The sequence below is a fragment of the Sparus aurata genome, chromosome 9, assembly GCF_900880675.1.
Source record: "Sparus aurata chromosome 9, fSpaAur1.1, whole genome shotgun sequence".
In the NCBI taxonomy this organism is placed as follows: domain Eukaryota; kingdom Metazoa; phylum Chordata; class Actinopteri; order Spariformes; family Sparidae; genus Sparus; species Sparus aurata.
Genome location: NC_044195.1, coordinates 5,112,883 through 5,125,699, shown reverse-complemented (window position 1 = coordinate 5,125,699; position 12,817 = coordinate 5,112,883). Strand labels below are relative to the sequence as shown.

Below are 12,817 nucleotides of genomic sequence, written 5' to 3'. Positions count from 1 at the left end.
CTGGGAACACCCCACAAGAGCTGCAGTTTCGGAGATGCTCTGACCCAGTCGTTGAGCCATCACAGTGTGGCCCTTGTCAAACCCGCTCAAATCTTTACACTTTCCTGCTTCCAACACATCAACTTTGAGGACAACATGTTCACTTGCTGCATAATACATCCCACCCACTAACAGATGCCATAATGAAGAAATAATCAGTGTCATTCACTTCCCCTGTCAGTGGTCTTAATGTTATGCCTGATCAATATATGTGAGTAAGACAGTTCTTAAGAAGCCCTCAGAACACTTTGACTGTAAATGAGGTGATCAAACACTTGGCCAGCCCAGTCGTCCATGATCCAAACTCTTCACATATTCTTTATATTGTTTCTATGCATCACATATTCTGCAACTGACGTTTTTAAACTATGATTATGTTCCGTACATGGGACATCTATTGCCTCCCTTGAGAAGGATCCCTCCTCTGTGGCTTTTCCTGAGCTTTCTTCAATCATTTTCTCAATTTGGCAAGTTTTTCCTCACTCAAAATCAAGGGTAAGGACAGAGGATGTCGCTTAATGTACAGACTGTAAAGTAATTGGAATTGATTTGATTTGATGAAGTGACTTTTTTTCACAATGTCAATAACAATCCCTTCACGATCACATGGTTTGTATAACAATATATTATTTTGTATTAGAGTATTTTGAGTATTTTTTTGTGTCCTCAAAGATGTGTGTTTCAGCGATACTGTTGCTAAAATCATTCATGAAGAAATCATTTGCATATGACCACTAGAGAGGATGTTATATTCACAGAACTTTTCCATGTGTGACCATTCATTAATTACATTCAGGAGTACCATGTGCCTGCAGCTCTAATTAGACTGGATTCATATGCAGTGACTCAGCTTGGATGAAAAGCTGCTTTTCCTAACTATATCCTCAGAATTCACTAGATCCTCATGTGAGTAGGCACAGTGTGGAGAGAATGCAGGAAGTACGGATTCACAATCAAGCTCCACAAGTCCACAAGTTTCAACTGTTAACTAGAAAACTGCAGAAAACAAGTCCACCTTTGCTATACGAGATTCTTCTCACTGACTTGCCAATGCACCTCACATTTGTTACCAATGCTGAACTTCAGCATCATTTGACCCCTCCGCTATTGAGGTGATATTGCTAAGAGGAGTCTGTAGTGATGAGTGTTAATGAAGCTATGTTTAATTTGTTGGTAGAAAAACAAATTAAATAGCATACAAAACTATTATGCACCTCATCAACTGGTTTTAAAGATAAACACCAGGCTGAAAAGCAGCTCTCTTGTTGAAATCTGGCATCACTAATGAGAGCGGTTGGGTGCGGGCAAAAAGAAGCTTTGCTGTACCTGTAACCTGTAACACTCAGCAGTGATGTCACAGGGCCTGGCAGAACAGTTAAACCACTAGATGTTCAGCTAAGCTTCAAGCTTGGATCCACTTTTAGTAAATTAATCAGTAGATAAGATGTAACTGAAAACATTTTCACACCAGTTTGATGTTATAATATAACTCATTTGTCTGTTTTTCTCTTTTATTATGAGCAAATCCCATGAAAAAAACAACATAAAACGAACAAATTCAACAATGTTAATGTCAGTGCCTTTGTACTCAGCCCAATTCTTAACAATTTGGATGATGGTTGATAAAAATGTTTAAAAACACTTTTATTCTTTTCAAAAATCTTTCTTTCCTAAAACAGCTGGACACTATAGGTTTGACTGCTTTACTGTCATGTTGCTCAAAGAGAGTATATAGAGCATTTGTTGAGGACTATTTTCAGCTGCAGATGAATTTACATTTGATGAACTTGTGAGGATAATGTAAACTGGATTGAGCCAAAATAAACCACAGTGTGTGTGAAAAGGAACATGTCACCCAGTGAAATAGTGTGGTTCTCTGATGTCTTTTTAACATTTACTAAACAACAGTAAAGTCTATTGCACAGAAAAAGAACATGTTTCCAACTGCTGCTATGCGGGCAGTACTTCTACTACTACTAGAATCAATTCATTGCTCGTTATTGGTCTTTTCAAATGATGTGTTAACAGTCAGGGAAAAATTTGAATATCACCAGCTCTGTCCTTTCAGAAAGGTTATCTGACATGAGTAGTAACGTCTGCTGGCTGCTACATGAATGCATGAAATCAGGTGAAAACAAGCTGTTTTGGTTTTCTGTTACATGTAATCTCTGACTCGTGACTTTGTGGGCTGCATTTGGCACATTACATACTGTTCCCTGCAACTCCAAGACAATTTCCCGATGGGGGATCATGAATGTGAATAATGAATTTAAACAAGTGGGAGGGCTGCTTCAATAAAAACATCAACCATACTCAGGCTGATTTTGTCCCTGTTTGACCGGAACATGATGGGAAACAATAGCAGTTTAGACAGCACGTACAGTATCCTGTTCTGTCTATTCATTCATAACCATGAGCCAAGTGTGAGGATAGAGAATGAAAGGCTGTCATTAAAATGCATCACTTATCATTATTTGATTGCAGCAGCAATTTAACTGACATTGTTACTGAGAGAGGGTTATAACAGGGATTTGTTCTGCTGAAATAACACAAATGGTAATTAAGTGACATTTATCATTTCAAAAGCTACTGTAAGAATTACTCTGGCTGCTCCATCCAGTTTAAAGTTGGGAGGAGCTATGCTGGTTACTAGGACAGGTCATCAAACTGCCTCTGTGGGAGTGCCATAGGCTATTATGGACAAGCGACACAAAACCCCACTACCACCTACTGCCATCTGGCTTTTGTCTTAAATGTGAATGTGTGCCATCAGTATTCAAGTGATGACTCTGCAGTTTTCATTGGTGTCACTTGCAGCTGTTGCAGCTAATTTTCGCCTCTTATCAGACCGATGCTGAGGTTAAGGCCCCAGACCTGTCTCTTCTCTAGAATATTTACTATTATAAACAAAACAGTTGTAACATCATGACCACTGTATACCACTTATTACCTAAAAATATTTATTACAATACAGTTACAGGTGAATGCATTTTTGTATCTGACTATTTTACTCTTTAAGATCCAGCGTTTAGGATTCTGTGGCATCTAGTTGTTGCAGTTTGCAACAACTGAACACCCCTCCCTCACCCTCTCTTAAAGCAGCTGTTGAGAGCATGAAAAACACAAAAGGCTCCTCCAAATTAAGCGTTTGGCTTGTTTGTCCTCGGCTACTGTAGGATTGTGGTGGTGCAACATGGCAGACTCTGCTCCTCTGTAGGTCTAAAAGGCTCATTCTAACTTATTGACAACACAATGATTTTATACACTAATAAACATGCAATTATGAAAATCATATTACATTTCTGCCAATAAATCTTCGAACATTACTTTTCTCCTTAGTCTTTAAAGAGGCTACAACAACTACCTTTTTATTTTCAATATGTGAGCGATTATAGTGACATGAAAAACGAGACCTTCCCTGTCGCTCTCAGTTACCTATACAAGCCTGTGGACGATTTGTTGAAGTTTAATGTCAGACAGACTGTGGATTTCTTTATAAAGGACTATGGTTGGATTTACTGCTACAGTCCAAAGGATATGACTCCATGCTGTTCTGGACCGCCTCGTCTCGGTGCCTCTCTGCGCTCCTCTAACAGAGAGCAACAGTAGCTAATGGTAGTTCAGAAATGGAGTCTGCGAACATGAACAAATTCAGCTCCTTTAATATTTTCCATACCTTCTGAGATGTGGTAATATTTATTAATTCCTGTGTATTTACTTCCCTGTGAATCATACTGATATTAATATATAATGTGTATGTATTGCAATGAAGAAAACATGAATCAAAATTTAAAATCGTGCCCCAGGCTTTGGTGAGAGAACTATGGTGATCGGAGTGAGAGAGCTGGATACATTTGTTTATTCTTTTTCTTGTTGCTCCCCTGAAGAAAAGCTAAATTGCTAATGTCAGCTTTTTGAGAGCATGAAACACTCCTAATTTGTCATTTGTCTGTGTTTGAGAGAAACCTTTGTTGCTCTTTGCTGGAGGCTTATATCTCACATCACCAGACGTGTCCATGTCTCGCTTGGTCTCCCTTCCATCTATATGTGACTCTCACTCCTATTTTTTTATTTGTGAACCGGGCCTTTGCTCCTTTACTTTCTTGCTCATCTGCCTTCCTTTTATCACAATTCAAAACTATGATTTATTTATAATTTATAACAAGTGGATGAGTGAATGGAGATTTTCTCTCTCTGTTCTTTCAAAGCCCTCTCCCCCCTCCAGGCTTTTTATTGCTCTGGTTTTCTGTGGCTCTCCCTCTCTCTCGTACACACTCTTTATCTCTGCCTCAGTAGGTCTCTGCCTCCAGCTCACTCTGAGGCTTCAGAATACCTCTCAAAGTGAGCACACTCACATTACTAGAGTTCAGACTTTCATCAATGGATGGCATTCATATGACGTTGCATGTGTTTTCAACTTATTTTTAAAAGCACTCCTTTGCTGGTTGTTGCGATGTTTTGTGGTGAAACACATGAGGTAGCCATTGTGAGATAAAAGCTCTTTTGACTTGCACATTAAATTGCTCTGTAAAACATACATTCACTTCCTCAGTCATCTGAGGTGTACACATGGAATCTGGCATAGCATTCAATCTACAGTATTGTCAGCAGCATTTCATGTAATACATGATTTTTTTAGAATGGTTTTCTCTTTATGCAGCTATCTCTTTATTCAAATATTCTAATTTTTAAGAAGGCCAGTTCACACCTACACACTTACACATAATTGCACTTGAAGCTGTCCAGTACAGTCACATAGTGATCTGCTGAGGTTAAGGGCATTGCTCCGTGATTTGGAGACAACTTTCCAGGAGCATGCATGTGGGCTGACTCACAACTTCAGAAATGATTCACATTCACCACGAAACTTTCTGTGCCTGTAAGTGAATATTATGAGATGCAAATCCTCAGTGACTAGCCCAACTAAATCACTGCAGGGATCATTTCTAGTTTGGATGCCAGTTTTCCTAAAACCTAAGTGGTATATGGGCAGCCTGAATTGCCACACAAGCAAACCGTCTGATGTTTCTATCCCATCACCACCAACAGTGTCTAGTCTCCATCGGTGGGGGTTTCCTATACTGCTCACTGCTTCACCCTCCCTCTTAAAATATAATAGATGTCATTATGGGCCTAATCACCAAAGACTGTTATTTCTCATCTGATGTGCACATTGCAATTAATAAAGAAAAAAAAGAAGTCTCTCCTGATTTAAATGGAATAATGATTTAATGTTTAAAAAAGTGTCATAGGATATGGAACATCACCACATATTTTGTGTACCATTTAGGCTCTGTTCACACATACAATGTTATTTCTGAAAACAGAAATGCTTTCTGACCTTCCAGGGTAAAGACATTCAGATGGCAGTTGTCAGTGTTTTTGTCAGGGTGGGAAGAAACATAGCGTCTTGGAAATGATCAAGCATATACCCACATTCGCTCCAAAAATTGGGTCTTTTCAGTGTAAGCTGACAGTATTTTAATGATAAAGTTTTATCTGGATAGATAGTCATATTTCTCTGCCTTTTTCACACACACACACACGCATACACACACGCACGCACACACACACACACGCACACACACACACACAAATACCTCGTGCATTCTCACCTTCCTTCTTGTAGAAGACCAACTCAGTCTTGAACTCCTTCCTTTCATCCAGGGCTCCTTGGATCTGAGCTGTTAACCGGTCACTTGTTTCTGGGCCATACAAGAAGTGACAAGCACAGCTCTTCTGCATGAGCTCGGCACGAGCATAACCAGTGAGCTCACAGAAACCATCAGAGCAGTAGACGATGGGGTAGAGCGACTGCACCTGGGCGTTTCCCAGAACAAAGTTGCTGTCTGTGGGAGAGAAGACAGAATGGAGAAAGTGGTCAATGCAACTGTGGAAGGTAAACAACTCGAATAACTAGGTGATTTCATTTATGATTTTTTCTCCATAGCATCTGATTTGTGACTTGAATAACATATACCTATATGAGCTCTTAAGTTCAACCAAAAATGACAACAGCACTGCAGCATTCTCCTAAACAACTGATTTGAATAAACTGAATTGAAAAGAAAAATCTTCACTGTAGCTGATAAGCTAAAGTTCACCCTGTCTGAAGTGGGTGCACTTGTATAGGGTATGACCAGGGGTGTAGTGGTCGGGGGACGCGGGGTAACGGCGTTCCCCCAGTCTTTTTGGCGAGAATTTTTTATTTTTTTTATTGTCTAATACATTTTTTTAAACGTTGCCTCTGTTATCATTTTCGCCATTGTATAGCTTCGAATAAAGTAATAATACATACTGCAGTTCACAAATATTAATAAAATATTTATAGTAACATGGTAACGGCAGGAGGTGGCAGTGCCTATATGAGAGAGGAGAGAAGCAGCGCCGTCTCCTATTTGCAATGCCATACGTCTATACTTCAAGCATTCATGCAATTATTAGGACTATAATTTGTCACTTTTTGCCGTGGGGCCAAAATGTGCATAATTTTGAATCTGTGTTGAGAAGCGCCGTGTGTGTGTGTGTGTGTGTGCAGGGCCGTGGCCACCATTAGGAGGACAGCGAGGTCATGTCCTCTGTATTTTTTTCCCCTTAAGTTTCTTTTCATTAAAACCGAAAGTAAACACGGTCGCGACGTGACTGCAGGTCTATTTTTAGAATGGCAATTGAATGAATCAGAGCAAAGATGCAACGTAGTGGTAAGAGGCTGCATCAATCCAAGTTATCATTTGTTGCAGCAAGAAAGGCAGAGGATGGGGAGGAAAGGTGAGAATTGTAATAAGCTAAGAGAATGAGAAAAATAGTGAACTAGCCTACTGATGCAACAGATAGCCAATAGAGATGCTAACCTGTAACCTACTGCAAATGTAGCCGAGGCGAACAAAATGAAAGGACATGCAATGAATCAGAATATTTTAAGGCCATGTTCAGTCACAGTATGAATTATCCATCAATAATATTATTTGGATGTTTGGATGGATAAGTAATAATGTGACTAAACATGGCATTAAAATATTAGGTCATGACTCAGTAGTGTACTTAGACTTACTTGATACTTGATTTTAAAAATTCAACAGAGTATGAGACAGGAGAGAGAGATGAAGAGGTTGAAGGGACAGAGACAGGAGGAGAGGAGAGAGAGCAGGAGAAGGAACCAGTGAGATGCATGTGGAGTCAGGTCCATTATCAGCCCATGACCAGCTACATACAAAGGCCAGAGTCACTACTCTGATGAAGAAAAAGGTAAGCTATGGTGTTACTGTACTTATTGTTACCTATATGCATTCTTTATTTATCAGCAGTTTTGAGTCAACTGATTTGATGTGGGTTAAATGTGTATTCAATGAATTCAGAATCATTGCAGAAAAGAACTCCACCTTTATCATCTCTCTCTCTCTCTTTCTCTCTCTCTCTCTCTCTCTCTCTCTCTCTCTCTCTCTCTCTCTCTCTCTCTCTCAATCACCATAGCTTATACCAAACACTTAATGTATGCAGTTACAGAACATCTTAGTTGTAGTTTTTGGTGAGGCAGCAACACCACACACACACACACACACACACACACGCACAAATACTTCAGTTACAGTTTTATATATATTTATTTTACGAGTATAGCAACACACTGATACAAAGACACACACTGAACAGTTTTGCCTGTGTTTATGTTGTGTGTGTGTGAGAGAGAGAAGGAGAGCCGTCTAATTCCAACGATATATGGCTCAAGCATTCGCAACTTGGGTCTACCCGGGTGACCTAATTAAGATAACATGGGTTTTTTTGGGTTTTTTTTTGGAGCGTTCCCCCAGTGATAAAATCCCCACTACACCACTGGGTATGACTAACATCTTTCCAAATCATTGGATCTAGGGGCATCCTGAACTGAACTTGGATAACGCTGAACAAGCTGTATGGAGCCATTTAATGGAGCTGTGTTTTTACATTTTAAAACAAGTTCACAACTACTGTAGTTGAAGAGAACGCTGCAATACTGTTTTGCTGCGAAGCTCTAGAAATGTGTGGTGGACTATGAAACTTTTCCATCAACATGGAGATGAGTAGATAATGACTGAATTTTCAGAGTGACCAGTTAACATAGCTAACCTCTGATATAATTAAGATGACACTTGTCACCTGCATTAATTCTCAATTGCAACATTTTGATGAATTAAGAATCTATTTCACCATGGTATACAGACTTATGTTGCCCTGCAAGAGTGAAGCTCTGGGGGAAAAACTGACGACTAAACACTGGAATATTCCGTTTCAGCAGTATAGATGAGTATTTGCTCAAATTATCCAGTCAGCTATCTGCAGCTTGAAGCCAAATACTATCCAAAATATCCAAAACACTGAAAGTAAGACTAACACATGGTTGTTGGGATTCTGCAAAACTCTAAGAACCTACTGAGTTATTTTCTGCTAAAAGATTCAAAATGATGCACATGAAAGCAGCCTTGCTATGAGAGAGGAGAGAGACTGCTGGAAGTGGTTTCCAGAGAGAGGGAGCCCGGCAGATCAGTAACAAGAATTGATCGGGTAAAGCAAACACTGTCAAGAGTCATCACAGCACCTCATGAGGTTTCATTAACTCATGCAGCCAATATCACATCCGCCCTCCCTCAAGTACCAATCCCGTGTACAGGCAGGAACATGGCAGCCATGATCCTCTGTTTACTTACAAGCAATCTGTGATCAGAAGAACATAGATGTTTGTGTGCTTAAGCGTGTGTGTGTTTGTGTGTGTGTGTGCGTGTGTGTGTGTGTGTGTGTGTGTGTGCGTTTGTGTGTGTGTTTCATCGGCTGAGATGCTTTGAGCTCATTTGAAAGACAGCTTAAAATTAAGTGTAGAGCAAAGGAACTTGTCATCAGTGACAAGTCAGTGAGAAAGAAAGAAGTTTGCTCAAGTTGCACATCAGTATGTAGCGAGCCTCACATAGCAGTCAGTCTCAGCACAGAACAATCCAGCTCATTAGCTAATTACCCGACGCCTGACACGAGCACACTTCCTCTCTTTCTCTCTTTTTAGTTTCTCTGGGGGCAGCAGAGATATCCGGTGATGTCAACAAAGACACTAAACAACATGCATGAAGACCACCTTCCCTAAAGTCCCTGCTGGCTGCTTTGCTTCGTCTTTCGATTAATCCTGTGGGAAATAACCCTGATATCATCCAGTGCACTGTGCTTGGATATACTGCCAGGCATGAGACACAAGGCTCAACGCTCCTAAGGCTTCCAGAATTTGCCTTTTGTCTAAAGTGAGATGTTGTATGGTACATTTGTTACACAAAAATAACATTATAATAGTAATACACAAAAGTTTTTGACTTATACTGGATTATCTCTACTGAATAAAGTTAAACCGGTGCCGTGGCACTGGGTCAGTTTTGATGATGTGATTTTAAGTGTATAATTTCACATTTAAAAAAGGCTAATGAGGCTCTGTGGAAATTCTGTGTTGTGCAATGTTAGCGGACTGTTAGCAGAGCAGAGAGAGGCACTGAGGCGATGCCCTCCTTTAGACTGTAGGAAATCCAACCCAGTTCCTTCACAAAGAAATCCACAGTCCAGAAGCATTAAATAATTTAAACAGTCTGTACAGGCAGTTAGAGACCATCATTTTTCATATGACATTACAATGTGCTTACATATGGCCAATAAAAAGTGATCAATACACGTAAATTGCTCTAAATCGTTCTACATCCCCTTTTAAAGAGATACTTTATGCACTTTAGTTAACTTCGTCACTTCGAATTTTTTTACTAACAATTTGTTTTCATAATTACGTTGTGCTGAACAATATAATCGCTGCCTGAGAGTGCATTTCTTTGAAGGAATAAATACAGTGTGCTGGAGTTGCAAGGAGGACCAGGGTTTGTGTCCACACCAGTCTGTGAGTGGGTGTAGGCAACACAAGCACTTTAGTGCTAAGGTTAGGGAGGGATTGTGATTTTTTGGTGAAATATTAGTGAAAATTGAATGTCTCAGGCAACTGTAGACTAGTTCTGTAATACATAAGTACTCACTGGTATTTTTTTGTTTCACTCTTTGGTGCACCTTGACTTTTTCCTGCGTACTTGTAACAAGCTGCTGGTATACACAGGAGACTGTGGCTTTCTTTCCCAGGTCAAACAAACTACAGTGACCATCATTGGTATTATGCTTGACAGAACATGTCCCCTAGTGTAATAGTGACCGTATGAATTCAACAGTCAAGATTACTACATGCATTTTCCTTTCGGACAAGATTACCATTTATCCCCTTGGGTAAATTAAGTGTTACCGCAACATAATAATTAAAGATTGGCTTAGCTGAACCTGCAGTGCTCAACTTTTGTCTCCCCCTTCTGGCAGTGACAGTAATTACAGTAACACTGTTGACGCGCTTACTACGCCGTTGGCTCTGGCATACTCCTATTTGCTCCATGTTACAGATGTTTCCATCAGCTCTGGCAGCAGCATTACTGGTGCAGAAAAGTCCTCATAGACTCCAGATTTAAACATCCAATATACATACATACATATATATGTATATGTATATATATATATATATATATATATATATATATATATATATATATATATATATATATATATATATATATATATATATATATATAATATAATCTAAAGAATCTAACCTTCTAAAGGTTTGTTGTAAAATGTTCAAGCAGTCATTGTTAGCTCTTTTCAGTTCATGTTCCCTTAATGAATGCCCTGATCCATGTCCATGTGTCTTTACCTGACTGTCACTATCATTCCCTCTCTCTCCCTCAGCAACACTTACATCTGTTTGATAGAGGCTCAACTCAGTCTTCTGTGGTTGTTCCTGTCAGTTCCTGCTCATTCTTGCTCTGCTGTCTTCTTCCTGTCTCATCCCCCCTTTCTACATCAATTCTGAATTAATAGCTAGTTTAATGAATGTCTTGCTGTCTGACAGTTATCCACTTTCTGTGAGGTCAAATTGGTTTGCATGTGTGTGTGTGTGTGTGTATGTGTGTGTGTGTGAGAGTGCGTGTGCTGTAATCATTTGTGCTACTGTCCCTGTATGATTAACAGGTTGCTGAGCTGATCACTGTACACTTATTTAAATCACGGACTTATCAGTGTTGTTTTTACCCTTTCTTTTTTTTCTCATATATACTGTAAGTCTGAGACTACTCCAACTGAATTCATGTAGAATCTTTGTTCAGTTATCACTTCACAAATGGTAAAATAATCACTCATATTCGTGGAGAGTAAATGCCCCGGCTACAGTAAAAAAAAGTGGGAATTCTTCATGTACTTTGAACATCTTTCATACAAACTGCGATGCCACAGCAACAAACATCTAGTTATTAGTTGCAGACAAAGGCTGACAAACTCAAGATCTGTCAGCTTTCTTACTGGAGCTTCTGACCTGACGCTGAGAATTTAATCTGTTCAAGGGCTTGTTTTGGTTTTCACTTGTTATATCTTCAATAAGTCAGAAGTGGAGAGGGTTTGATTTAGACAAACAAACCAAAAAGAGACATTGATGATGAAGGGATGAGGAGAAAATGAAGTGCATTATTACCATTTGTTCCTGCAAGGTGCACAGAGTTTCCTATCACTGGTATCATTCTTAAAATATCCAGAGTGAGGGTTCTGTGTTTGGTGTGTTTTTGCCCTGCCTGTTTTTCCCTGCCTCTTTGTTCCTCCCCCTCTGCAGGGCTTGGCCAACGGGGCTGACGAGGCACACCTGCAGCCATTCACTTGTTACTACCTCTATATATACACCTGGTCTCGGCCCTTCTCCCCTGCCAGATAATTCCATCTTGTCGGTAGAACTGACCCTGTTCTCCTAGTGAGTTTTTTGCTGCAGCCTTAGGTTTTGCCAGCAAGTGTTGACATATTTTTTCCTTTTGTGCCTTTTCAGTTCTTTATACCTCGCTGCCTCATTGCCTGAGTTCCTGAGTTTGCCCTGTGTCGCCACTTTGCCTGAGTTCCTGAGTTTGCCCCGTGCCTGAGCGTCTTCTTGCTGTTGAGTTTCCCCGCCTGTCTTGCTGGACACTTGTTGCTTTTACTTGTGGAGCCTTTTTGTTAAAATAAATATTTTTGCACCTACCACACCTGCCTGTCTCTGCTTCGGGGTCCAGCTGTCAGTAGGTCCCTAACATCCAGAGTGTGATTACATCCAACTGGTGAAGACTAAATCATGTGACTTATTGTGTTCAATATTCCCATTTCTAGTTACACTTCAGGAAATAACCATTTTACTGTGGCATTTGCCTTTTTTCCAAATGCCTTGCTCATATATGTTAAGTGGTGTGAGTTACTGGTAACATGAGCAGACAGAAATGAAAAGCAGCAAAACCGTGTTGTTGTGTTACAATGCAACAAAAAAGGTTTAAAGATCCACAACAGATCAAAACATATTTGGAGTATTTCTGGTCTTTTATTAGGGCTTTTTAAAGGGACAATATTTCCCATGGTGATGTGGGGTTTCATGTCTCAAGCTAAAGGCAGTCCGCCCTATCTACCTGAAGTTTGTTCAGACATCATATGCAACCTGAGGGGAAGGCTGCAGGCACTGCTCGTGGTTGAAATAAGCTCCTTCTCTACGTTTTTTGGGATAAAACTTGATGTATGAGAGAATAGTCAAGCATCAAAAGTACAAAAGAGTACATTTGCTGCCATTTAATTGTGTCTCTTTTGCACCTACAGGAGTATGAGCCTTACAAAGTCAGTGCATCCAGGTCACTACCAGTGAGCAACCCACTTATACAACCACCTGCACACTTCATACCTGAACTAAATA

At 39.9% G+C, this 12,817-nt stretch overlaps 1 protein-coding gene across 1 annotated transcript in view; it reads right to left on the bottom strand.

Annotated features, from left to right (window-relative positions):
• kcnh3 (potassium voltage-gated channel, subfamily H (eag-related), member 3) overlaps positions 1 to 12,817 on the bottom strand; it is a 177,258-nt gene that overhangs the window by 62,634 nt on the left and 101,807 nt on the right. Inside the window, exon 2 of the mRNA XM_030427642.1 lies at positions 5,655 to 5,888. Within this exon, the coding sequence (XP_030283502.1) occupies positions 5,655 to 5,888 (234 nt within the window). The remainder of the gene's footprint in view (positions 1 to 5,654; positions 5,889 to 12,817) is intronic.